This window comes from Salmo trutta, chromosome 1, assembly GCF_901001165.1.
Source record: "Salmo trutta chromosome 1, fSalTru1.1, whole genome shotgun sequence".
In the NCBI taxonomy this organism is placed as follows: Eukaryota; Metazoa; Chordata; class Actinopteri; order Salmoniformes; family Salmonidae; genus Salmo; species Salmo trutta.
This window is the reverse complement of record NC_042957.1, coordinates 4,744,594-4,771,915: the sequence shown is the minus strand read 5'-3', so window position 1 is coordinate 4,771,915 and position 27,322 is coordinate 4,744,594. Positions and strand designations below refer to the sequence as shown.

General features: G+C 45.2%; 1 protein-coding gene across 1 annotated transcript; it reads left to right on the top strand.

Annotated features, from left to right (window-relative positions):
* Positions 1-211: 211 nt before the first annotated feature.
* LOC115151907 (transforming growth factor beta-3 proprotein) lies at positions 212-27,322 on the top strand. The gene is made up of 7 exons (XM_029696284.1): positions 212-557; positions 15,667-15,830; positions 19,132-19,261; positions 21,521-21,628; positions 22,440-22,620; positions 23,000-23,153; positions 26,739-27,322. The coding sequence occupies exons 1-7, from the start codon at positions 212-214 to the stop codon at positions 26,895-26,897; spliced, it is 1,242 nt and encodes a 413-aa protein (XP_029552144.1). The 3' UTR covers positions 26,898-27,322.

Below are 27,322 nucleotides of genomic sequence, written 5' to 3'. Positions count from 1 at the left end.
ATTTCCTCGGGAGAGGACATACGTGTATGAAGAAGTCAAATGAAAGTGTGAGAAAATAGTTTGTAAACTGCTATGAAGTTGATTTGAAAGTTTAAACATACTTTTACGCGTAGGAACCTTGGGAAAAAGTCACCGGTGTGAATCCGTTATTAGACTAAATTTGTTTACCTAAGTGCTTCACAAACCAAGTGCATCACTGAGCAACAGAAACATGTATCTCGGTAAAGCTCTTCTGTTGGTCCTTCTCCTAAACTACACGACCACCAGTCTGTCTCTGTCAACCTGCGCCGCGGTGGACATCGATCATGTGAAGCGGAAGAGGTTCGAGGCGATTCGGGGACAGATACTGAGTAAGCTCCGGCTGACCAGCCCGCCACACTCCCTGGGACCCAGTCAGGTCTCCTACCAGATCCAGTCGTTGTATAACACCACCCGGGAGCTGCTTGAGGAGTTGGGGAGAGACCGGCAGCAAAGTTGCGGCCAAGACAACACGGAGACCGAATATTATGCCAAAGAGATATACAAATTCAACATGGTCCAGGGACCGCCAGAAAATAGTAGGCTAAGTCGTGTTATGTTATATTCATCTTAATGCTCTTTTGGTTGATAAGCTATTTTCTATTGTTATTTTTGGTAAAACTCTCTTTGATGGTAGTTGGGTGCTCCATTACGCACGAGATCAATGAATAGAGAGCGTGCCAAATGGTAATTTTGAAAACTTCTGCGTGATCACAAGAGGGAGGGCTGTCCCCGTTACCCCAAGTGAAGATCATAAAATTAGTGGTTTATCTATTTGTCATGACAATGATGGGTCCTACATAGGCTTTACATAGTTGATAGTTGACAATGGATAGGATCGACTCTGTATATTGCATATATGGAGTGTGTGGATAGGATACAGTAGACTCGGTCCTTCTGGACCCCAATGGCTGCTCGTTTTGGTTATTTGCCATAACACTACACAGCTGATTAGAAATGATCAAAGCTTGATGAATAGTTAATTATTTGAATCAGTTGTGTAGTGCAAGGGCAAAAAAAACAAAACGTGCACCCCTTGAGGTCACGAGGACTGAGTTTGGGAAACCCTGTGAGTACACAGATGGAATGTCTCAGAAACTGAATCTGTTTAAGATTGTCTTAGATGTGCTAACTTCTGTTCAGTTCTCGGACATCGGTGAGATGTGGGACTAGTAGAAACTATGTTGTGGATTAACCTGGACGTTGCCTCAGCTCTTTCCCCAACCTATTTCAATCCAGAAGACTAGTGTTTTTGTGTAAAGTCGTTCCTCCTCTACCCTCCCTCTTTTTCACCATGGGCCCAGTCCCTCTCACCAGATGTGTCCGTTTTTGTTTCAGCCAGGCCCAAATGAGAGGGACATCTGCCCAAGCTGATTGGAACAGGGCTGGGGAAGGGAAGGGGAAGCCTTGCTGAGGGGAGATAGGAAAAGTTAACATGGAGAAAACTTAGCTGAGGGAAATGACAGGGAAAGTAATCATGGAGAAAGAAACAGTTAGCAGATGGAAGGATCTCCTCCACTCCTTAGCCAGAGATCCACCACACACACACACTATCTCCCTTCTCCCTATCTCACCTACATATCACCTTTATAGAGATCCACTATCTCCCTTTTCCCTATCTCACCTACATATCACCTTTATAGAGATCCACTGTCTCCCTTTTCCCTATCTCACCTACATATCACCTTTATAGAGATCCACTATCTCCCTTTTCCCTATCTCACCTACATATCACCTTTATAGAGATCCACTCCCCACCACACACTGTCTGTGAGGTCTGAGTCACAATTTCTGAGAAGAGAGGTGGGGGGGGGGGGGGGTAGAAAGAGAGGGAGGGTTAGTGTTTTTAAGTGTGGAAGAATTGGAAGGTAGGCCTTGTGGGTCGACGCAAAGCCCATTGCATCATGGTTCCTTTGAAATCAACAAGTGTTGTAGTAAAATGCCTCCCCCATAGCTCTGTGTTGGGACATAGAAAGTGCTCCTGACAAAAAGTAACACAGCATGGACAGATTGCTACCTTTAGCACCTACTACATCCTGAAGCCCAGTTAAAAACACAACGTAAACAAACATAAAGAGTGATGCATATTGAGGAGGCTCCAGGGTGAAGTTTCCTCTAGGGACAAATCGAGGATCAGTTTCCCATCCCTCAATCCTAACTTTAACAATTAGTGGGGGGGGGGGGGACTCCTAACTTTAACAATTAGTGGGGGGGGGGGGGGAGACCTAACTTTAACAATTAGTGGGGGGGGGCGACTCCTAACTTTAACAATTAGTGGGGGAAGGGGACTCCTAACTTTAACAATTAGTGGGGGGGGGGAGTCCTAACTTTAACAATTAGTGGGGGGGGGGAGTCCTAACTTTAACAATTAGTGGGGGGGGGGGACTCCTAACTTTAACAATTAGTGGGGGGGGGGGGACTCCTAACTTTAACAATTAGTGGGGGAAGGGGACTCCTAACTTTAACAATTAGTGGGGGGGGGGGAGTCCTAACTTTAACAATTAGTGGGGGGGGGGGAGTCCTAACTTTAACAATTAGTGGGGGGGGGGGACTCCTAACTTTAACAATTAGTGGGGGGGGAAACTCCTAACTTTAACAATTAGTGGGGGGGAATGCAAACTGACCCAAGATCAGTGTCTAGGGGGAAACTTCACCCTACTCCCATTTAGGATACACCATTCCTCTTGTTTACAACGCCCTATAGCGTTACAGTTTTCCCTGGGGGTCAAAGGTCAAATTATCTTAATGATCTCAATCAATATTGATTTATAATCTTCCTCTTTAGCCACTTGGCTCATCCTAATAAACTATTATCCCCTATAGTGTATAGAAAAGGTGACAATAGTCATCTGTAACAGTATAGGTAAAGTTTAGATTTGACAGAATATTCATTATGATTTACTTTCATTAATCTCATGCTCTGTATGAAAAGACAATGGGTCAAACCCGCCTTAAATGCAAAAGATTCACATAATCTCATAGTTGTTGTGGTTCTTTATTTAATCAGAGGTCACATTTTGAGATTTGCATTTCTTTTTTACAGGTGAGCTCTGGCCAAGAGAGCTGCGTACACATGAGATACAACACAACATAACTATAAATGAAAGTTAAGAACAGTGTAAAGTGCATAAGACATTTACATTTTAGTCATTTAGCAGACGCTCTTATCCAGAGCGACTTACAGTAGTGAATGCATACATTTCATACAATTTCATACATATCATACATTTTTTTCTGTGCTGGCCCCCCGTGGGAATCGAACCCACAACCCTGGTGTTGCAAACACCATGCTCTACCAACTGAGCCACAGGGAAGAGAGCTTAAAAGAGCTGGTACACTCGTCAGTTGTCAATAGCATCATCATGCATACACAGTATTCACCCCAATGGGACAAATGACTTCAGCATATGCTGCTTTCTGGACGGAGCCAGCAGCAAAACATGGAGGATGGGTTTTTTTATATTTTCCCTGTTGTACACATTGCCCTTTCCCTCAGCTGGCTACAGACTTTTAGAATTCCACTTACCTCAGAGAGGAAAAGAGCTACGTTTTTGAAATGTCTTCCAATGCCAGGAAGGCTGTCTTGACCCTGCTGTAGGAGTTAGTCTTTACACCTGAGAATTTCTAGTGGTTGAATTACTCAAGACAATAGTGCAAACCGGTTCAACATTGTTATACAGTGGGAAGAAAAAGTATGTGATGGCTTTAGAATTACCTGGATAAATTGGTCATAAACCTTTATCTGATCTTCATCTAGGTCACAACAATAGACAAACACAGTCTACTTAAATTAATAACACAAACAATTATATTTTTTCATGTCTTTATTGAACGCACCGTGTAAACATTCATAGTGCAGGGTGGAAAAAGTATGTGAACCCTTGGATTTAATAACTGGTTGACCCTCCTTTGGCAGCAATAACCTCAACCAAACGTTTTCTGTAGTTGCGGATCAGACCTGCACAACGGTCAGGAGGAACTTTGGACCATTCCTCTTTACAAAAACTGTTTCAGTTCCACAATATTCTTGGTATGTCTGGTGTGAACCGCTCTCTTGAGGTCATCCCACAGCATCTCAATCGGGGTGAGGTCAGTACTCTGACTGGGCCACTCCAGAAGGCATATTTTCTTCTGTTCAAACCATTCTGTTGTTGATTTACTTCTGTCTTTTGGGTTGTTGTCCGGTTGCATCACCTAACTTCTGTTGAGCTTCAGTTGGCGAACAGATGGCCTTACATTCTCCGGCAAAATGTCTTAATAAACTTGGGAATTCATTTTTCCGTCGATGATAGCAAGCTGTCCAGGCCCTGCGGCAGCAAAGCAGCCCCAAACCATGATGCTCCATCCACCATACCTTACAGTTGGGATGAGGTTTTTATGTTGGTGTCCTGTGCCTTTTTTTTCTCCACATAGTGTTGTGTGTTCCTTCCAAACAACTCAACTGTAGTTTCATCTGTCCACAGAATATTTTGCCAGTAGCGCTGTGGAACATCCAGGTGCTCTTTTGCGAACTTCAGACGTACAGCAATTTTTTTTGGACAGCAGTGGCTTCTTCTGTGGTGTCCTCCCATGAACACCATTCTTGTTTAGTGTTTTACGTATTGTAGATTCGTCAACAATAATGTTAGCATCTTTCAGAGATTTCTGTAAGTCTTTAGCTGACACTCTAAGATTCTTCTTACCCTCATTGAGCATTCTGCGCTGTGCTCTTGCAGTCATCTTTGCAGGACGGCCACTCCTAGGGAGAGTAGCAACAGTGCTGAAATTTCTCCATTTATTGACAATTTGTCTTACCGTGGACTGACTTTTAGAGATACTTTTGTAACCCTTTCCAACTTTATGCAAGGCAACAATTCTTAATTGTAAATCTTCTGAGATCTGTTTTGTTTGAGGCATGGTTCACATCAGGCAATAATTCTTGTGAATAGCAAACTCAAATTTTGTGAGTGTTTTTTTATAGGGCAGGGCAGCTCTAACCAACATCTCCAATCTCGTCTCATTGATTGGACTCCAGGTTAGCTGACTCCTGACTCCAATTAGCTTTTGGAGAAGTCATTAGCCTAGGGTGTTCACATACTTTTTCCAACCTACACTTTGAATGTTTAAATGATGTATTCAATATAGACAAGAAAAATACAATAATTTGTGTGTTATTAGTTTAAGCACACTGTTTGTCTATTGTTGTGACTTTGATCAGATCAAATGTTATGTAAAATGTATGCAGAAATCCAGGTAATTCCAAAGGGTTTACATACTTTTTCTTGCCACTGTAGTGCCATTGGCCAATATGGTACCCCTTATTGTGGAAATAAAGAGAGCACATATCATGATGACGTTATATTAGTGTTATGATGAACCTCCCTTTGCCAGATGGACTTCACCAGGTGCACAAACTTCCTCATATAAAGAAAATCTTTGAAGTTATATCCTTTGGTCAAGGTGCTTTCCACCTTACTAGATCTGTTCACAGCCTTTTCTACTTCAGACCCCTCCTACTTCAGACCAGACCCCTCCTACTTCAGACCAGACCCCTCCTACTTCAGACCAGACCCCTCCTACTTCAGACCAGACCTCTCCTACTTCAGACCAGACCCCTCCTACTTCAGACCAGACCCCTCCTACTTCAGACCAGACCCCTCCTACTTCAGACCAGACCCCTCCTACTTCAGACCAGACACCTCCTACTTCCTCAGACCAGACCCCTCCTACTTCAGACCAGACCCCTCCTACTTCAGACCAGACCCCTCCTACTTCAGACCAGACCCCTCCTACTTCAGACCAGACCCCTCCTACTTCAGACCAGACACCTCCTACTTCAGACCAGACCTCTCCTACTTCAGACCAGACCCCTCCTACTTCAGACCAGACACCTTCTACTTCAGACCAGACCCCTCCTACTTCAGACCAGACCCCTCCTACTTCAGACCAGACCTCTCCTACTTCAGACCAGACCCCTCCTACTTCAGACCAGACACCTCCTACTTCAGACCAGACCTCTCCTACTTCAGACCAGACACCTCCTACTTCAGACCAGACACCTCCTACTTCAGACCAGACCCCTCCTACTTCCTCAGACCAGACCCCTCCTACTTCAGACCAGACCCCTACTACTTCAGACCAGACCCCTCCTACTTCAGACCAGACCCCTCCTACTTCAGACCAGACACCTCCTACTTCAGACCAGACACCTCCTACTTCAGACCAGACACCTCCTACTTCAGACCAGACCCCTCCTACTTCCTCAGACCAGAGTAACTGTGAGTCACACCAGAATAAGTGTTTTAGAGGGAGGTGAGAGACTGAGAGGACTGGCTTCCTGTGTTTGCAGAGAGGCGTATTTCCAAGAAAGTACTGCGGTCAAGACCTAGCTGGTGGACAGATACAGCAAAAAGAACCCAAAACAGTGCACGACTAGACTCTCATCAAAGGTAGGGAATAGTTTGCCATTTGGGACGGAGCATAGGTCTTTGTCTCTCTCTCTGTCTCTCCCTCTCTCTCTTTCTCTCTGTCTCTGTTTCTCTTTCTGTCTTTTGTCTGTTTCTGTCTTTTCTGTCTCTGTCTCTCTTTCTCTTTCTGTCTTTCTCTCTCTCTCTCTCTCTCTGTCTCTCTCTTTCTGAAGAAGTTTTGCTTTCGGTGGATCTGCTGTTGACTAGGAGCCAGTGACATCACTCCTTTCCTTTCCTACCTCTTTAGCGTGGTGTGGGTAAACACGTTAGCTCCTGACAGCTCTGCTGAAAGGCTTTAGGCACACTGTTGACATTTGGCAGATCTAAGGCTAGCGTCTGCACCTCCTCAAATCCCTGACAGGTGCAAATGAAACAAAGTTAAAGGGAAAGAAAGGGATGGACAGGGTAGGGGAGACAGGGTAGGGAGACAGGGTAGGGATGGACAGGGTAGGGATGGACAGGGTAGGGGAACAGGGTAGGGATGGACAGGGTAGGGATGGACAGGGTAGGGTAGACAGGGTAGGGATCGACAGGGTAGGGGGGACAGGGTAGGGGGGACAGGGTAGGGGGACAGGGTAGGGATGGACAGGGTAGGGGGGACAGGGTAGGGGGGACAGGGTAGGGGGACAGGGTAGGGATGGACAGGGTAGGGGGGACAGGGTAGGGATGGACAGGGTAGGGGAGAGAGGGTAGGGATGGACAGGGTAGGGATGGACAGGGTAGGGGGACAGGGTAGGGGTGACAGGGTAGGGATGGACAGGGTAGGGGGGACAGGGTAGGGATGGACAGGGTAGGGATGGACAGGGTAGGGGGACAGGGTAGGGTTGGACAGGGTAGGGGAGACAGGGTACGGGAAGACAGGGTAGGGGGACAGGGTAGGGATGGACAGGGTAGGGATGGACAGGGTAGGGTTGGACAGGGTAGGGGAGAGAGGGTAGGGTAACAGGGTAGGGCTGGACAGGGTAGGGGAGACAGGGTAGGGGTGACAGGGTAGGGATGGACAGGGTAGGGATGGACAGGGTAGGGATGGACAGGGTAGGGTTGGATAGGGTAGGGGAGACAGGGTAGGGGAACAGGGTAGGGGAGACAGGGTAGGGATGAACAGGGTAGGGGAGACAGGGTAGGGATGGACAGGGTAGGGATGGACAGGGTAGGGGTGACAGGGTAGGGAAGACAGGGTAGAGATGGACAGGGTAGGGTTGGACAGGGTAGGGTTGGACAGGGTAGGGTTGGACAGGGTAGGGTGGATAGGGTAGGGCTGGACAGGGTAGGGATGGACAGGGTAGGGTAGACAGGGTAGGGTTGGACAGGGTAGGGGAAAGAGGGTAGGGTAACAGGGTAGGGATGGACAGGGTAGGGGTTGAACTACGAGGTGAACTACGTTAAGGAGGAAATGTGGTATCTACTGGTCTATAGAGGTGAACTACGTTAAGGAGGAAATGTGGTATCTACTGGTCTATAGAGGTGAACTACGTTAAGGAGGAAATGTGGTGTCTACTGGTCTATAGAGGTGAATGAACTACGTTAAGGAGGAAATGTGGTGTCTACTGGTCTATAGAGGTGAACTACGTTAAGGAGGAAATGTGGTATCTACTGGTCTATAGAGGTGAATGAACTACGTTAAGGAGGAAATGTGGTATCTACTGGTCTATAGAGGTGAACTATGTTAAGGAGGAAATGTGGTATCTACTGGTCTATAGAGGTGAACTACGTTAAGGAGGAAATGTGGTATCTACTGGTCTATAGAGGTGAACTACGTTAAGGAGGAAATGTGGTGTCTACTGGTCTATAGAGGTGAATGAACTACGTTAAGGAGGAAATGTGGTGTCTACTGGTCTATAGAGGTGAACTACGTTAAGGAGGAAATGTGGTATCTACTGGTCTATAGAGGTGAATGAACTACGTTAAGGAGGAAATGTGGTATCTACTGGTCTATAGAGGTGAACTATGTTAAGGAGGAAATGTGGTATCTACTGGTCTATAGAGGTGAACTACGTTAAGGAGGAAATGTGGTATCTACTGGTCTATAGAGGTGAACTACGTTAAGGAGGAAATGTGGTATCTACTGGTCTATAGAGGTGAACGGCGTTAAGGAGGAAATGTGGTCTCTACTGGTCTATAGAGGTGAACTACGTTAAGGAGGAAATGTGGTATCTACTGGTCTATAGAGGTGAACGGCGTTAAGGAGGAAATGTGGTATCTACTGGTCTATAGAGGTGAACTACGTTAAGGAGGAAATGTGGTATCTACTGGTCTATAGAGGTGAACTATGTTCAGGAGGAAATGTGGTATCTACTGGTCTATAGAGGTGAACTATGTTAAGGAGGAAATGTGGTATCTACTGGTCTATAGAGGTGAACTACGTTAAGGAGGAAATGTGGTATCTACTGGTCTATAGAGGTGAACGGCGTTAAGGAGGAAATGTGGTATCTACTGGTCTATAGAGGTGAACTATGTTAAGGAGGAAATGTGGTATCTACTGGTCTATAGACGTGAACTATGTTAAGGAGGAAATGTGGTATCTACTGGTCTATAGAGGTGAACTACGTTAAGGAGGAAATGTGGTATCTACTGGTCTATAGACGTGAACTATGTTAAGGAGGAAATGTGGTATCTACTGGTCTATAGACGTGAACTATGTTAAGGAGGAAATGTGGTATCTACTGGTCTATAGAGGTGAACTACGTTAAGGAGGAAATGTGGTATCTACTGGTCTATAGAGGTGAACGGCATTAAGGAGGAAATGTGGTATCTACTGGTCTTTAGAGGTGAACTACGTTAAGGAGGAAATGTGGTATCTACTGGTCTATAGAGGTGAACTACGTTAAGGAGGAAATGTGGTATCTACTCGTCTATAGAGGTGAACTATGTTAAGGAGGAAATGTGGTATCTACTGGTCTATAGAGGTGAACTACGTTAAGGAGGAAATGTGGTATCTACTGGTCTATAGAGGTGAACTATGTTAAGGAGGAAATGTGGTATCTACTGGTCTATAGAGGTGAACTACGTTAAGGAGGAAATGTGGTATCTACTGGTCTATAGAGGTGAACTACGTTAAGGAGGAAATGTGGTATCTACTGGTCTATAGAGGTGAACTACGTTAAGGAGGAAATGTGGTATCTACTGGTCTATAGAGGTGAACTACGTTAAGGAGGAAATGTGGTGTCTACTGGTCTATAGAGGTGAATGAACTACGTTAAGGAGGAAATGTGGTATCTACTGGTCTATAGAGGTGAATGAACTACGTTAAGGAGGAAATGTGGTATCTACTGGTCTATAGAGGTGAACTATGTTAAGGAGGAAATGTGGTATCTACTGGTCTATAGAGGTGAACTACGTTAAGGAGGAAATGTGGTATCTACTGGTCTATAGAGGTGAACTACGTTAAGGAGGAAATGTGGTATCTACTGGTCTATAGAGGTGAACGGCGTTAAGGAGGAAATGTGGTATCTACTGGTCTATAGAGGTGAACTACGTTAAGGAGGAAATGTGGTATCTACTGGTCTATAGAGGTGAACTATGTTAAGGAGGAAATGTGGTATCTACTGGTCTATAGAGGTGAACTACGTTAAGGAGGAAATGTGGTATCTACTGGTCTATAGAGGTGAACTATGTTAAGGAGGAAATGTGGTATCTACTGGTCAATAGAGGTGAACTATGTTAAGGAGGATATGTGGTATCTACTGGTCTATAGAGGTGAACTACGTTAAGGAGGAAATGTGGTATCTACTGGTCTATAGAGGTGAACGGCGTTAAGGAGGAAATGTGGTATCTACTGGTCTATAGAGGGGAACTATGTTAAGGAGGAAATGTGGTATCTACTGGTCTATAGACGTGAACTATGTTAAGGAGGAAATGTGGTATCTACTGGTCTATAGAGGTGAACTACGTTAAGGAGGAAATGTGGTATCTACTCGTCTATAGAGGTGAACTATGTTAAGGAGGAAATGTGGTATCTACTGGTCTATAGAGGTGAACTACGTTAAGGAGGAAATGTTGTATCTACTGGTCTATAGAGGTGAATGAACTACGTTAAGGAGGAAATGTGGTATCTACTGGTCTATAGAGGTGAACTACGTTAAGGAGGAAATGTGGTATCTACTGGTCTATAGAGGTGAACTACGTTAAGGAGGAAATGTGGTATCTACTGGTCTATAGAGGTGAACGGCGTTAAGGAGGAAATGTGGTATCTACTGGTCTATAGAGGTGAACTACGTTAAGGAGGAAATGTGGTATCTACTGGTCTATAGAGGTGAACTACGTTAAGGAGGAAATGTGGTATCCACTCGTCTTTAGAGGTGAACTATGTTAAGGAGGAAATGTGGTATCTACTGGTCTATAGACGTGAACTATGTTAAGGAGGAAATGTGGTATCTACTGGTCTATAGAGGTGAACTACGTTAAGGAGGAAATGTGGTATCTACTGGTCTATAGAGGTGAACTACGTTAAGGAGGAAATGTGGTATCTACTCGTCTATAGAGGTGAACTACGTTAAGGAGGAAATGTGGTATCTACTGGTCTATTGAGGTGAACTACGTTAAGGAGGAAATGTGGTATCTACTGGTCTATAGAGGTGAACTACGTTAAGGAGGAAATGTGGTATCTACTAGTCTATAGAGGTGAACTACGTTAAGGAGGAAATGTGGTATCTACTGGTGTATAGAGGTGAACTACGTTAAGGAGGAAATGTGGTATCTACAGGTCTATAGAGGTGAATGAACTACGTTAAGGAGGAAATGTGGTATCTACTGGTCTACAGAGGTGAACTACGTTGAGGAGGAAATGTGGTATCTACTGGTCTATAGAGGTGAACGGCGTTAAGGAGGAAATGTGGTATCTACTGGTCTATAGAGGTGAAATACGTTAAGGAGGAAATGTGGTATCTACTGGTCTAACGAGGTGAACTACGTTAAGGATGAAATGTGGTATCTACTGGTCTATAGAGGTGAACTACGTTAAGGAGGAAATGTGGTATCTACTGGTCTATAGAGGTGAACTATGTTAAGGAGGAAATGTGGTATCTACTGGTCTATAGAGGTGAACTACGTTAAGGAGGAAATGTGGTATCTACTGGTCTATAGAGGTGAACTATTTTAAGGAGGAAATGTGGTATCTACTGGTCTATAGACGTGAACTACGTTAAGGAGGAAATGTGGTATCTACTGGTCTATAGAGGTGGGTCTATAGAGGTGAACTACGTTAAGGAGGAAATGTGGTATCTACTGGTCTATAGAGGTGAACTATGTTAAGGAGGAAATGTGGTATCTACTGGTCTATAGAGGTGAACTACGTTAAGGAGGAAATGTGGTATCTACTGGTCTATAGAGCTGAACTATGTTAAGGAGGAAATGTGGTATCTACTGGTCTATAGAGGTGGGTCTATAGAGGTGAACTACGTTAAGGAGGAAATGTGGTATCTACTGGTCTATAGAGGTGAACGGCGTTAAGGAGGAAATGTGGTATCTACTGGTCTATAGAGGTGAACTACGTTAAGGAGGAAATGTGGTATCTACTGGTCTATAGAGGTGAACTACGTTAAGGAGGAAATGTGGTATCTACTGGTCTATAGAGGTGAACTATGTTAAGGAGGAAATGTGGTATCTACTGGTCTATAGAGGTGAACTACGTTAAGGAGGAAATGTGGTATCTACTGGTCTATAGAGGTGAACTACGTTAAGGAGGAAATGTGGTATCTACTGGTCTATAGAGGTGAACGGCGTTAAGGAGGAAATGTGGTATCTACTGGTCTATAGAGGTGAACTACGTTAAGGAGGAAATGTGGTATCTACTGGTCTATAGAGGTGAACTTCGTTAAGGAGGAAATGTGGTATCTACTGGTCTATAGACGTGGGTCTATAGAGGTGAACTACGTTAATTAAGGAGGAAATGTGGTATCTACTGGTCTATAGAGGTGAAATACGTTAAGGAGGAAATGTGGTATCTACTGGTCTATAGAGGTGAACTACGTTAAGGAGGAAATGTGGTGTCTACTGAACTATGCAGGGGAAGTATCTACCGAGTCAACTCTTGGCTTATCAGTGGTGGTTCGACGTGTACCTATGCGCACAAGATGTTGAAAAGACTTTGAAAATACATATTTGTGGTTTGAAAAGACTTTGAAAATACATTTTTGTGGTTTGAAAAGATGTCTTTCAACCAATTTTGGTCAATGGGTAGGAAGATTTCTGACATGTTGTTTTTTATAAGGGCGTCAATTGCTTGTCTGAGAAGGTATTAGATTCGCATTGACATTCATTCTGTACAAAGCAGACATTTTTTTTATGTAACGGAGGTAAGAACGTGCCCGTAAGCTCACTCCACAGCTACCTTGAAATGTCGCGGACGGGGCCCCTCAAGAAGTATCTTTTTTGAGCGGCTCAACCCATTGGTTATGTTGTCAAAACAGGGCGGTTAAATGTGTTGTGACGACGTTTGAGCCAGCAGCACCCTCACTGCTGTGAAGTTTGCAATGATAACTTCTGTGGTTAAAAACCAGCCCGGTATTCCACTGGTTTAGCTTTGTGGTAACTTACAGTCATCTGCATGTTGGTTTGAATGTTACTGAGCTGGGTCTCTTCTGTCTGTAGAAAGAGGAATTGGCGTGTTCAACTAAATATGCTGTAATAACAAAGTATTTGTGTGCTGGGTTCATAAGGCATATACTGGGGAAAAAGGGAAATCCTACAGTGAAATAATATTTACGTTTTTTTTTTTTTCAAGCAGCACAGGTCAGAGCAAACGGATTCATTTGGGTGACAGCCTTCATCAATGTTTGGATAACAACAGGCATTCACCGATATGTATAGACGACGTCACATTGTAGTACTGCTTCCTTCTTCTTCTTCTTCCTCTGGCTGTTATAGGTGACCTTCCCTACTGCCCGGAGGATATCGCCTCCAAAGTAATCATGTCTGATCTCTTTCTTCTGTCTCCCGTCTCTCTTACAGAAGACCTGCCCGACTGTGCTAAGAGTATTAACATCAGTGTGCAAGCATTTACTGAGCTCTGTCCTCCTATGCCTGTTTCTTACAAATAAACTGCCCTCCTCTCTGTCTCCAACAACCTGCCCTACTGTCTCCTCTGTCTCCAACAGCCTGCCCTACTGTCTGTCTCCTCTCTGTCTCCAACAGCCTGCCCTACTGTCTCCTCTCTGTCTCCAACAGCCTGCCCTACTGTCTCCTCTCAGTCTCCAACAGCCTGCCCTACTGTCTGTCTCCTCTCTGTCTCCAACAGCCTGCCCTACTGTCTGTCTCCTCTCTGTCTCCAACAGCCTGCCCTACTGTCTCCTCTCTGTCTCCAACAACCTGCCCTACTGTCTGTCTCCTCTCTGTCTCCAACAACCTGCCCACTGTCTCCTCTCTGTCTCCAACAGCCTGCCCTACTGTCTCCTCTCTGTCTCCAACAACCTGCCCTACTGTATGTCTCCTCTCTGTCTCCAACAGCCTGCCCTACTGTCTCCTCTCTGTCTCCAACAGCCTGCCCCACTGTCTGTCTCCAACAGCCTGCCCTACTGTCTCCTCTCTGTCTCCAACAGCCTGCCCTACTGTCTGTCTCCTCTCTGTCTCCAACAACCTGCCCTACTGTCTCCTCTCTGTCTCCAACAACCTGCCCTACTGTCTCCTCTGTCTCCAAAAACCTGCCCCACTGTCTCCTCTCTGACTCCAACAGCCTGCCCTACTGTCTCCTCTCTGTCTCCAACAACCTGCCCTACTGTCTGTCTCCTCTCTGTCTCCAACAACCTGCCCTACTGTCTGTCTCCTCTCTGTCTCCAACAACCTGCCCTACTGTCTCCTCTGTCTCCAACAGCCTGCCCTACTGTCTGTCTCCTCTCTGTCTCCAACAACCTGCCCTACTGTCTGTCTCCTCTCTGTCTCCAACAACCTGCCCTACTGTCTCCTCTGTCTCCAACAGCCTGCCCTACTGTCTGTCTCCTCTCTGTCTCCAACAGCCTGCCCTACTGTCTCCTCTGTCTCCAACAGCCTGCCCTACTGTCTGTCTCCTCTCTGTCTCCAACAGCCTGCCCTACTGTCTGTCTCCTCTCTGTCTCCAACAGCCTGCTCTACTGTCTCTTCTCTGTCTCCAACAACCTGCCCTACTGTCTCCTCTCTGTCTCCAACAACCTGCCCTACTGTCTCCTCTCTGTCTCCAACAGCCTGCCCTACTGTCTGTCTCCTCTCTGTCTCCAACAGCCTGCCCTACTGTCTCCTCTGTCTCCAACAGCCTGCCCTACTGTCTGTCTCCTCTCTGTCTCCAACAGCCTGCCCTACTGTCTCCTCTCTGTCTCCAACAGCCTGCCCTACTGTCTGTCTCCTCTCTGTCTCCAACAGCCTGCCCTACTGTCTGTCTCCTCTCTGACTCCAAAAACCTGCCCTACTGTCTCCTCTCTGACTCCAACAACCTGCCCTACTGTCTGTCTCCAACAACCTGCCCTACTGTCTGTCTCCTCTCTGTCTCCAACAGCCTGCCCTACTGTCTCCTCTCTGTCTCCAACAACCTGCCCTACTGTCTGTCTCCTCTCTGTCTCCAACAACCTGCCCTACTGTCTCCTCTGTCTCCAACAACCTGCCCTACTGTCTCCTCTCTGTCTCCAACAGCCTGCCCTACTGTCTCCTCTCTGTCTCCAACAGCCTGCCCTACTGTCTCCCAATGTCATCACCTCCAACCAGTCTATTGGTTAAGATTTGTAGGAACATAATCTGGTTCATTGTTACTGACTGTGGTCTCTTCTCTCTGCCCTACAGATGACCTTCCCTACTGTCCTAAAGGTCTCTTCTCTCTGTCCTACAGATGACCTTCACTACTGTCCTAAAGGTCTCTTCTCTCTGTCCTACAGATGACCTTCACTACTGTCCTAAAGGTCTCTTCTCTCTGTCCTACAGATGACCTTCACTACTGTCCTAAAGGTCTCTTCTCTCTGTCCTACAGATGACCTTCTCTACTGTCCTAAAGGTCTCTTCTCTCTGTCCTACAGATGACCTTCACTACTGTCCTAAAGGTCTCTTCTCTCTGTCCTACAGATGACCTTCTCTACTGTCCTAAAGGTCTCTTCTCTCTGTCCTACAGATGACCTTCACTACTGTCCTAAAGGTCTCTTCTCTCTGTCCTACAGATGACCTTCCCTACTGTCCTAAAGGTCTCTTCTCTCTGTCCTACAGATGACCTTCACTTCTGTCCTAAAGGTCTTTTCTCTCTGTCCTACAGATGACCTTCACTACTGTCCTAAAGGCATCACCTCCAAAGTGTTCCGTTTCAATGTGTCGGCCATGGAGAGGAACTCCACCAACCTGTTCCGAGCTGAGTTCCGTGCTCTCAGGGTTCCAAACTCTGCTGCCAATAGGAACGAACAGAGGGTCGAGCTGTACCAGGTATGTAAAGGTACCCTCCGTCTCTCCATGTCCTTCAGAGATCTTTAACTCCACCTGACCCCCAAGAAATAACTGCATAGTTTTCTAAGGACCTGAAGCAAGGCGACCATCTCTGCCGGCGCCAACAAGATGGCGCCGGCAGAGATGGTCGCTTCCGAGCCTGTTCACCCCGCTATCATCCAGAAGGAAAGGTCAGTACAGGTGCATCAAAGCTGGGACCGAGAGACTGAAAAACGGCTTCTATCTCAAGGCCATCAGACTGTTAAACAGCCATCACTAACATAGAGTGGCTGCTGCCAACATACAGACTCAAATCTCTGGCCACTTAAATAAACTGACTTAATAAAGGTATCACTAATCACTTTAAATAATGTCACTTTAATAATGTTTAAATATCCTACATTACTCATCTCATATGTATATACTGTATGCTATACCATCTACTGCATCTTGCCTATGCCGTTCGGCTATCGCTCATCCATATATTTATATGTACATATTCTTATTCATTCCTTTACACTTGTGTGTATAAGGTAGTTGTTGTGAATTTGTTAGATTACTTGTTCAATATACTGCTCTGTCATAACTAGAAGCACAAGCATTTCGCTACACTCGCATTAACATCTGCTAACCATGTGTATGTGACCAATAAAATTTTATTTGACAATGATAAGTCTTTCCTCCTAGTTTCATTTAGAGGCGGGGAACATAAAGGCCTGCAAAGAAACATCCATGTCATCAGGCATCAACATGGAATGTGTGTTCCAAATGACACCCTATTCCCTATATAGTGCACTACTTTGGACCAGAGCTCTATGGCACCCTATTCCCTATATAGTGCACTACTTTAGACCAGCGCCCTATGGCACCCTATTCCCTATATAGTGCACTACTTTAGACCAGAGCTCTATGGCACCCTATTCCCTATATAGTGTACTACTTTAGACCAGGGCTCTATGGCACCCTATTCCCTATATAGTGCACTACTTTAGACCAGAGCCCTATGGCACCCTATTCCCTATATAGTGCACTACTTTAGACCAGAGCTCTATGGCACCCTATTCCCTATATAGTGCACTACTTTAGACCAGAGCCCTATGGCCTATTCCATATATAGTGCACTACTTTAGACCAGAGCCCTATGGCACCCTATTCCCTACAGTGCTCCAAGATGTGAGGGAGGAGCCAGGTAGAGGTAACACAGTGCTCCGAGATGTGAGGGAGGAGACAGGTAGAAGTAACACAGTGCTCCGAGATGTGAGGGAGGAGACAGGTAGAGGTAACACAGTGCTCCAAGATCCTTCACGCACAGCAGCGTCACCACCCAGACATTATTTATAAAAAAATATCTACAATTCAATAGCTTTTGTTTTGTTTGCTAAAGAGCATGATCGGTAGTGGACTTTTTACATGTTCATATGGCCAGAAAGTTTAGTTTAGCATAGATAGGTTTACCATACTGACATTGACAACAAAAACAAGTTGACTAGTATTCCACATCCCCATTTTTCAAACTTCAGTTTCAAATGAGGAAGGGGAGAGAGACAATGATATCCAGCTTGTGGTTTGGTGGTGGGCAGCTGCCAGACCCTATCTCCAGCTCGCCAGGCCTGGAGAATGTGTACAGGGTCTGGCTCGGGGCAGGGTAACACTAGTGTGTCCTGGAGAATGTGTACAGGGTCTGGCTAGGGGCAGGGTAACGCTAGTGTGTCCTGGAGAATGTGTACAGGGTCTGGCTCGGGGCAGGGTAACACTAGTGTGTCCTGGAGAATGTGTACAGGGTCTGGCTCGGGGCAGGGTAACACTAGTGTGTCCTGGAGAATGTGTACAGGGTCTGGCTCGGGGCAGACTCTCTACACTCTTGCTTGCATCTAGCTGCATCATTAGTCCAACAGTTGCAAACGAGAGTTTAAATTGGACAAATTCAGGAATGTTTTATCCTTGTTTTGTTCAGTTTGCTTCCGTTTAAGAAACTTTTTAACAGAATCGGCGGAATGAATACACCCCTGATCACACATAAACACAGTTCACTTTCACAGCAGCCACGTTGTATTCCTTCTCACATCTATGCGCTCTCCTCCTCTCACCTCTTTCCTTCGCTTGTGGACTTCAATGTACAACACATCAGCTGTAAGTGTAAGGCTTAAAAACCTTTCCAAACCAAACCACTGCACACAGCCTACATCGTTGTCACCATATTAGCTAAAGTAACATCATAGTCAATATAGCTAATAGAACTAATGCGTTAGTAAACCAGCTACAATCATGCAGTAACGTTACAGTGTACAGTCAGTAAGCAGTTTAGCAGTTACACCGGCAGGCCCCGGTGACAACACATTAGTAAAACCAAAAGCTTACCTTGACTTGGAATAGTTCCAGTGTTGTGTTGGCAAGTCATAGCCAGCTAGCTAACATAGCTCCCTCTGTTTGAGTAGGCTAAACTAGCTGCGTTTGCAAGCTAACTAAGTGAAAGTGAAAAAAATGAAATCTGTCTCTCTCTCTTGCTTCTCACTCATTTTGGAAGAAATTAATTTGTTAAACTGTTCAACTATTGTCTTTCTCTCTCTTTATACACTGCAGTGCTAGCTAGCTGTAGTTTATGCTTTCAGTACTAGATTAATTCTCTGATCCTGTGATTGGGCGGAAAAAATGTCAGTTCATGCTGCCAGAGCTCTGATAGGTTGGAGGACGTCCTCCGGAAGTTGTCATAATTACTGTGTAAGTCTATGGAAGGGGGGGGTGAGAACCATGAGCCTCCTAGGTTTTGTATTGAAGTCAATGTACCCAGAGGAGGATGGAAGCTAGCTGTCCTCCGGCTACACCATGGTGCTACCCTACAGAGTGCTGTTGAGGCCACTGTAGACCTTTGCAAAATAGTGTGTTTTAATCAATTATTTGGTGACGTGAATATATTTATTATAGTTTTATCTAAAAAGGATAACTTTAATGTTTTTCTATTTTTATGAAATTCACAGAGGAGGATGGTCCTCCCCTTCCTCCTCTGATGAGCCTCCACTGTTTGAGTGTTTTAATTGAGTCTGTTTTTGGATGCCGATTCACTTTTTTTTATTATTAAACTGAATGTACCCAAAACATTCTACAAGCATCTCTCTCTAAAGCCTCTGCTCTAGAATATGACATGCAGTGCCATGGCAGTAATGGCAGAAATGATGTCCTTGTTGTGGAGTTTCTTTATGCTTCTTCTCACAAGTTTAGCTTATGTCTCCACTAGTTCCAACAGCATCAGTGTAGTGACTCTGTATCGTTCATATGCAGTAACTCACCTACCCTTGGTTTTCAGATCCTGAGGCCAGACGAGCACATAGCTAAGCAGCGCTACATTGGAGCCAAGAACGTGCTGACCAAGGGACCGCCAGAATGGGTCTTCTTCGACGTGACAGAGACGGTACGGGAGTGGTTGATGTACAGAGGTGAGGATGCCACGATTGATTGGTTGATTGATTAATTCATTCATTGATTGTAGTGTTGAGCAATTTAGTGCATTTCTGAGGTCAGTTTGGGTTTCAGCGAAAAAAAATACAAAAAAATTATAATACATGAAATGCATTGTGTGGGTTGAATGGTGTAACACAGAATAAAACAATCAATAAAAGGCCCATGATGCTAGTGACTGTCCGTTACTGCTGATCACTCATTAACCATCACTTATTCACATTAATTTAATATAAAATGTCAGCTGTTGTGTATATTACATTAGTTTTATTTAATGACTTTATTATTTAGTTCACAAGTCATCATCTCATCTCCATAGAGCTGCTGTCTGACAAAATCACTATTTTAGTAGTTCAAAGTAAATGAGGCGTACTTGTAATGGCTGCTGAATGCCACCTGTCAATCACTTCATGTATATTCAGGCTCGTAACCCAACTGCTTTCTATCCCTCTCCATCTTCTCTGTCTCCATGTCAAGTTTAAGCGCCCATGCAATGGATTCTGGTCATTGTAGTTAATTACCACATTTTCTGTACTAAACAATGTATACTGAACAAAAAATATAAACGCAACATGTAACAATTTCAACTCATTTTACTGAGTCACAGTTAATATAAGCAAATCAGTCAATTGAAATAGATTAATTTGGCTCTAATCTATGGATTTTCACATGACTGGGCAGCCAAGGGTGGGCCTGGGAGGGCATAGGCCCACCCACTTGGAAGCCAGGTCCAGCTAATCAGAATCCGTTTTTACCCACAAAGGGGCTTTATTACAATGGTTCTCCTTCAATGTGACAGAAATACTCCTCGGTTTTATCAGATGTCTGGGTGGCTGGTCTCAGACGATCCCGCAGGTGAAGAAGCTGGATGTAGAGGTCCTGGGTTGGTGTGGTTACACGTGGTCTGCTGTTGTGAGGCCGGTTTAAATGTACTGCCAAATTCTCTAAAACAACATTGGTGGCGGCTTATGGTAGAGAAATTGACATTAAATTATCTGGCAACAGCTCTAGTGAACATTCCTACAGTCTGCATGTCAATTGCACGCTCCCTCAAAACTTGAGACGTCTGTGGCATTGTGTTGTGTGACAAAACTGCACATTTTGGAGTGGCCTTTTATTGTCCTCAGCACAACATGCACCAGTGTAATGATCATGCTGTTTAATCAGCTTCTTGATATGCCACAACTGTCAGGTGGATGGATTATCTTGGCAAAAGAGAAATGCTCACTAACAGGGATGTTAACTAATGTGTGCACAACATTTTAGAGAATTAAGCTTTTGTGCGTTTGGAACATTTCTGGGATCTTTTATTTCAGCTCATGAAACGTGGGACCAACACTTTACCTGTTGCGTTTATATTTTTGTTCAGTATAGAATATTGGCCTGTTGGAAACTACAACTCCCTACTACATCACACAGTTCAGGCTGGATCTGATTTATCTCTACAGAAACTACAACTCCCTACTACATCGCACAGTTCAGGCTGGATCTGATTTATCTCTAGAGAAACTACAACTCCCTACTACATCACACAGTTCAGGCTGGATCTGATTTATCTCTACAGAAACTACAACTCCCTACTACATCACACAGTTCAGGCTGGATCTGATTTATCTCTAGAGAAACTACAACTCCCTACTACATCACACAGTTCAGGCTGGATCTGATTTATCTCTACAGAAACTACAACTCCCTACTACATCACACAGTTCAGGCTGGATCTGATTAATTTCTACAGAAACTACAACTACCGACTACATCACACAGTTCAGGCTGGATCTGATTAATTTCTACAGAAACTACAACTCCCTACTACATCACACAGTTCAGGCTGGATCTGATTAATTTCTACAGAAACTACAACTACCGACTACATCACACAGTTCAGGCTGGATCTGATTAATTTCTACAGAAACTACAACTACCGACTACATCACACAGTTCAGGCTGGATCTGATTAATTTCTACAGAAACTACAACTACCGACTACATCACACAGTTCAGGCTGGATCTGATTAATTTCTACAGAAACTACAACTACCGACTACATCACACAGTTCAGGCTGGATCTGATTAATTTCTACAGAAACTACACATTGAGCTCACAGAAGAAGAAAAAAAGAACTAAATGGAATTCAAATAATTGAACCGACTTCGGTCAATTCGTTTAAAAAATAATAATATTTAGGTTAATCGCTCAGCACTAATTGATTGACATGATGCCTCTCTCCTGTCAGAGACCAACCTGGGTCTGGAGATCAGCGTACACTGCCCATGCCACACCTTCAACCCCAACGGTGACATCATCGATAATGTGAACGAAGTGCTGGAGGTCAAGTTCAAAGGTCAGTAGGCATAACATTATCTTCTTCGTGTGGTCTCCTTTTTATTGTTACCACCCAATAACTGGCAATGAACTGCAAGTCTCGCTCTGTCCTCTACATACTGATAGCTTCTTGAGCTGCATCTGTGTTCCTTTTGACAAACTGAACTTTGAACTGACATTCCCCCCCCCCAAAAAAAACCACTAAACTTAAAAAAAAAAAGGCTTTATAAGACACAAAGTCACAATAGGACTAGCTCAGTAACTGAGGAGGAAGTCGTATGACGTCTTGGGGGACAGCACCCGTTGTCCTCAACCCGCAGTTCAAACTGCTCCCCCTTGGGATGCAGCCTACTCTGTCTGAAGTGCTCCACCAATAGGAGCAGTGCCTCGTTTGAGCCCGAGGCCATCCACCTGGTTAACAGGACCATAAAGGAAGACCTAGGAACTATTCTAGAGATAGTTCAGCCCTGACATTAATTAACAACTGTGGCTTCCGTAAACTTTTAGTTTCTTAAATTGCACCATGCACATTTTAATTGATGCCTTAAGTGTTGATCTTGTATTTCTTATACTGTTTATGATTAAGTGTCGATTAAGTGCTGATTGATGCCTTAAGTGTTGATCTTGTATTTGTTATACTGTTTATGATTGTCCTAATTTGAAAGCATCCTGTCAACCCTGAACAAATCGCACCTCTGGGATTAATAAAGTTGTATTGTAATGACTGACCTTTGACCCCTCTCTCTGCTGCAGGGGAGAAACATAGAAAAAGTCTGACCTATGTAACATGTATTGGCTGATATATAATGTCTGACCTCTCGCTGCTACAGGTATGGAAGGGGAGTATGAGGAGGTGGGTCGTTGGGACCTGGGTCGTCTGAAGAAGAAGAAGAAGAAGGAACAGAAGGAGCAATACCTGCCTCACCTCATCCTCATGATGATCCCTCCTCACCGCCTCGACTCACAGCCACGCAGACGCAAAAGGGCCCTGGACACCAACTACTGTTTCTCGTAAGGACCCTTACTGAAACTGTTAGCACTTGTGTTTCCACCTGTCGGTTGTCATGTCCTGAAAGGCGCCTTAGAAGTGGTTTCTGATACATCTGCTGTAATATAAACAACAATAGCAGATGAAGGATCAATGAGCCAACTAACCTTCCCATATGTGCAATATAAAGCTGTTCATGTGTTGGTTGATCAAGACGAGAAACTTTTAAAAACTTCCTTGCAACTTCAACTGACTCTAAAGTTCTGTGTTGTTAACAAGAAAACCGTTGAGTTGTAACTGAACAGTTATCAAAGCTGACTACCTAGCTCATTGTTGTATGAGTGAGAAGGTATGAGTGATTCACCATAGTTTGTTGTGCCCCCCCCCCCTCCCTCCCACCAGCACCGTTGAGGAGAACTGCTGTGTCCGTCGTCTCTACATCGACTTCCGTCGAGACCTGGACTGGAAGTGGATCCACGAGCCTAAAGGATACTTTGCTAACTACTGCTCTGGACCCTGCCCCTACCTGAGGAGCTCCGATACCACGCACGCACAGGTGAGGGTAATCTGACACCACACACGCACAGGTGAGGGTAATCTGACACCACACACACACAGGTGAGGATAATCTGACACCACACACGCACAGGTGAGGGTAATCTGACACCACACACGCACAGGTGAGGGTAATCTGACACCACACACGCACAGGTGAGGGTAATCTGACACCACACACACACAGGTGAGGGTATTCTGACACCACACAGACAGACACACACACAGGTGAGGGTAATCTGACACCACACACACACAGGTGAGGGTAATCTGACACCACACACACACAGGTGAGGATAATCTGACACCACACACGCACAGGTGAGGGTAATCTGACACCACACACGCACAGGTGAGGGTAATCTGACACCACACACGCACAGGTGAGGGTATTCTGACACCACACAGACAGACACACACACAGGTGAGGGTAATCTGACACCACACACACACAGGTGAGGGCATTCTGACACCACACACACAGACACACACACAGGGGAGGGTAATCTGACACCACACAGACAGACACACACACAGGTGAGGGTAATCTGACACCACACACACACAGGTGAGGGCAATCTGACACCACACACAGGTGAGGGCATTCTGACACCACACTTACAGACACACACACACACAGGTGAGGGTAATCTGACACCACACACACACACAGGTGAGGGTAATCTGACACCACACACACACAGGTGAGGGTAATCTGACACCACACACACAGGTGAGGGTAATCTGATACCACGCACGCACAGGTGAGGGTAATCTGACACCACACACACACAGGTGAGGGTAATCTGACACCACACACGCACAGGTGAGGGTAATCTGACACCACACACACACAGGTGAGGGTAATCTAACACCACACACACACACAGGTGAGGGTAATCTGACACCACACACACACAGGTGAGGGTAATCTGACACCACACACACACAGGTGAGGGTAATCTGACACCACACACACACAGGTGAGGATAATCTGACACCACACACGCACAGGTGAGGGTAATCTGACACCACACACGCACAGGTGAGGGTAATCTGACACCACACACGCACAGGTGAGGGTAATCTGACACCACACACACACAGGTGAGGGTAATCTGACACCACACACACAGGTGAGGGTAATCTGATACCACGCACGCACAGGTGAGGGTAATCTGACACCACACACACACAGGTGAGGGTAATCTGACACCACACACGCACAGGTGAGGGTAATCTGACACCACACACACACAGGTGAGGGTAATCTAACACCACACACACACACAGGTGAGGGTAATCTGACACCACACACACACAGGTGAGGGTAATCTGACACCACACACACACAGGTGAGGGTAATCTGACACCACACACACACAGGTGAGGATAATCTGACACCACACCGCACAGGTGAGGGTAATCTGACACCACACACGCACAGGTGAGGGTAATCTGACACCACACACGCACAGGTGAGGGTAATCTGACACCACACACACACAGGTGAGGGTAATCTGACACCACACACGCACAGGTGAGGGTAATCTGACACCACACACACACAGGTGAGGGTAATCTAACACCACACACACACACAGGTGAGGGTAATCTGACACCACACACACACAGGTGAGGGTAATCTGACACCACACACACACAGGTGAGGGTAATCTGACACCACACACACACAGGTGAGGATAATCTGACACCACACACGCACAGGTGAGGGTAATCTGACACCACACACGCACAGGTGAGGGTAATCTGACACCACACACGCACAGGTGAGGGTAATCTGACACCACACACACACAGGTGAGGGTATTCTGACACCACACAGACAAACACACACACAGGTGAGGGTAATCTGACACCACACACACACAGGTGAGGGCATTCTGACACCACACACACAGACACACACACAGGGGAGGGTAATCTGACACCACACAGACAGACACACACACAGGTGAGGGTAATCTGACACCACACACACACAGGTGAGGGCAATCTGACACCACACACAGGTGAGGGCATTCTGACACCACACTTACAGACACACACACACACAGGTGAGGGTAATCTGACACCACACACACACACAGGTGAGGGTAATCTGACACCACACACACACAGGTGAGGGCAATCTGACACCACGCACACACAGGTGAGGGTAATCTGACACCACACACACACAGGTGAGGGCAATCTGACACCACACACACACAGGTGAGGGTAATCTGACACCACACACACACAGGTGAGGGCATTCTGACACCACACACACAGACACACAGGTGAGGGCAATCTGACACCACACACACACAGGTGAGGGCAATCTGACACCACACACACACAGGTGAGGGCAATCTGACACCACACACAGGTGAGGGTAATCTGACACCACACACACACAGCTGAGGGTAATCTAACACCACACAGGTGAGGGTAATCTGACACCACAGACACACACACGTGAGGGTAATCTGACACCGCAGACACAGGTGAGGGCAATTGTGATTATTTGCGCTAAGGCTACAATGACAAAACAACACAGGCTAGCTAGGTAGCTGCTCAATAGCCCATGTAAGGTAGCTAAGGTACAGTGAGACATCATACACAGGACTCAACCAGAATAAAATTCAGATCTTCCAGGATTGATTTATTTACGCAATTTAGTAGACCGGGACAGTTGCACATTAATCAACATTAATCCACATTTCAGCTTCCACATCAGAAACACCAAAATGTCTCTTTCACAGCCTAAAATTAACACCTGTCACCTGCGGGTAGATTTTGGCGGGTAAGATGTCTGTTTCACCAGCCTTGTTGGTGGGAAGTCAGGGCTCCACTGTGCGAGCGTTTCACTTGTGTTTGAATAAAAATTGTGAAATATGATCACATTTACAGTAAAAAATGCTGCAGTAACTGTTTTAAAAGTATTTCCGCCATTTTGTTTCATAGCTGGTAAATTAATCACATAAAATCGAAACTACAAATCCTATATAGCCTATCCCACCTCGCGCTGCAACACTGCCTGGCTGGGGGCTGAGCACACCTGAAGAGCTGCGCTCAGGCATAAAAATGTGTTTAATTTACTTGAAACTAAAGTCTACTGAAGTGAGACGTTGTCCTTGTTTTTCTTAGCTATTTACATTATTTTGTTGACAAGCAAGGTTGTTTTTCGATGTTTAAGTCACAACTGCTAGAGAAGAGAAGACAGCGTTTCTACTAGTCAGACTCTATCTCACAGGTACAAACATGACTGGAGTCGTGCTACCACCGTAACCTCCCGCTCTTAAAGGGGCAGATGAACATTTGTCTCGTCTGTGATATTTTGGTTAGACTCAGGTCACAAAAAATGTAATTATTCAATAGACCACATTTACTTCTTACTAGTAATACATTTATTTTAAAAACATTAGAAAGCATGTTAATCGTTTTTTTTTTTGTGTGTGTGTGTTTTGTTGAACATTTTAAATGTCCAAAAATATATTGTCTGGTTAAAAAAAAAATCTGAATGGCTGGTGGACCAAAAAAGTATATTTTATACCCTCATCTCTTTCCTGTTCCTCCATAGCTGCTGAGCTTGTATAACACTCTGAACCCAGAGGCCTCAGCCTCTCCCTGCTGCGTTCCCCAAGACCTGGAACCTCTCACCATTCTCTACTACTCTGGACGTACCCCTAAAGTGGAGCAGCTATCCAACATGATCGTCAAGTCTTGCAAATGCAGCTGAGGAGGCCAGGAGTAGGTCCGAAGCCTTGGAGTAGGGTAGGGGGGAATGGCCCACGTAGGTGACCTGTATTGGGACACTAGAGCCAGCCCGGCCTGCCTACCTGCGGAGGACTAGACTACCAACATCCAGGCGATTTGTATTAATCAACAAACTACGTGGCTTAGCTCTTAACACCACTTAAACTGAAGGGCCCCATCCTTGTGTAAGGAGGACATACTATGCTAGACTTTGGGATCCGAACTTCTTCATTCTTTTTGATTTGTTCAGTTTAGAGTTAGTAGTTTCCTTTTACAGTTTTCTAACTGGGTTTCCTTCCCTTCCTACAAACAGTGGGCATTATTATCATAACGCAAAGGAGAAAGGACAGACTAGCTGCCGTATCCAAAGACATACACTACCGTTCAAAAGTTTGGGGTCACTTAGAA

Bases quoted from the DNA above. Each gene is read 5' to 3' on its own strand.
- LOC115151907 (XM_029696284.1), top strand. From the start codon at position 212: ATGTATCTCGGTAAAGCTCTTCTGTTGGTCCTTCTCCTAAACTACACG. The intron at 15,831-19,131 runs GTATGTAAAGGT...CTTGGTTTTCAG, and splicing joins AGAGGGTCGAGCTGTACCAG to ATCCTGAGGCCAGACGAGCA. The intron at 23,154-26,738 runs GTGAGGGTAATC...GTTCCTCCATAG, and splicing joins CCGATACCACGCACGCACAG to CTGCTGAGCTTGTATAACAC.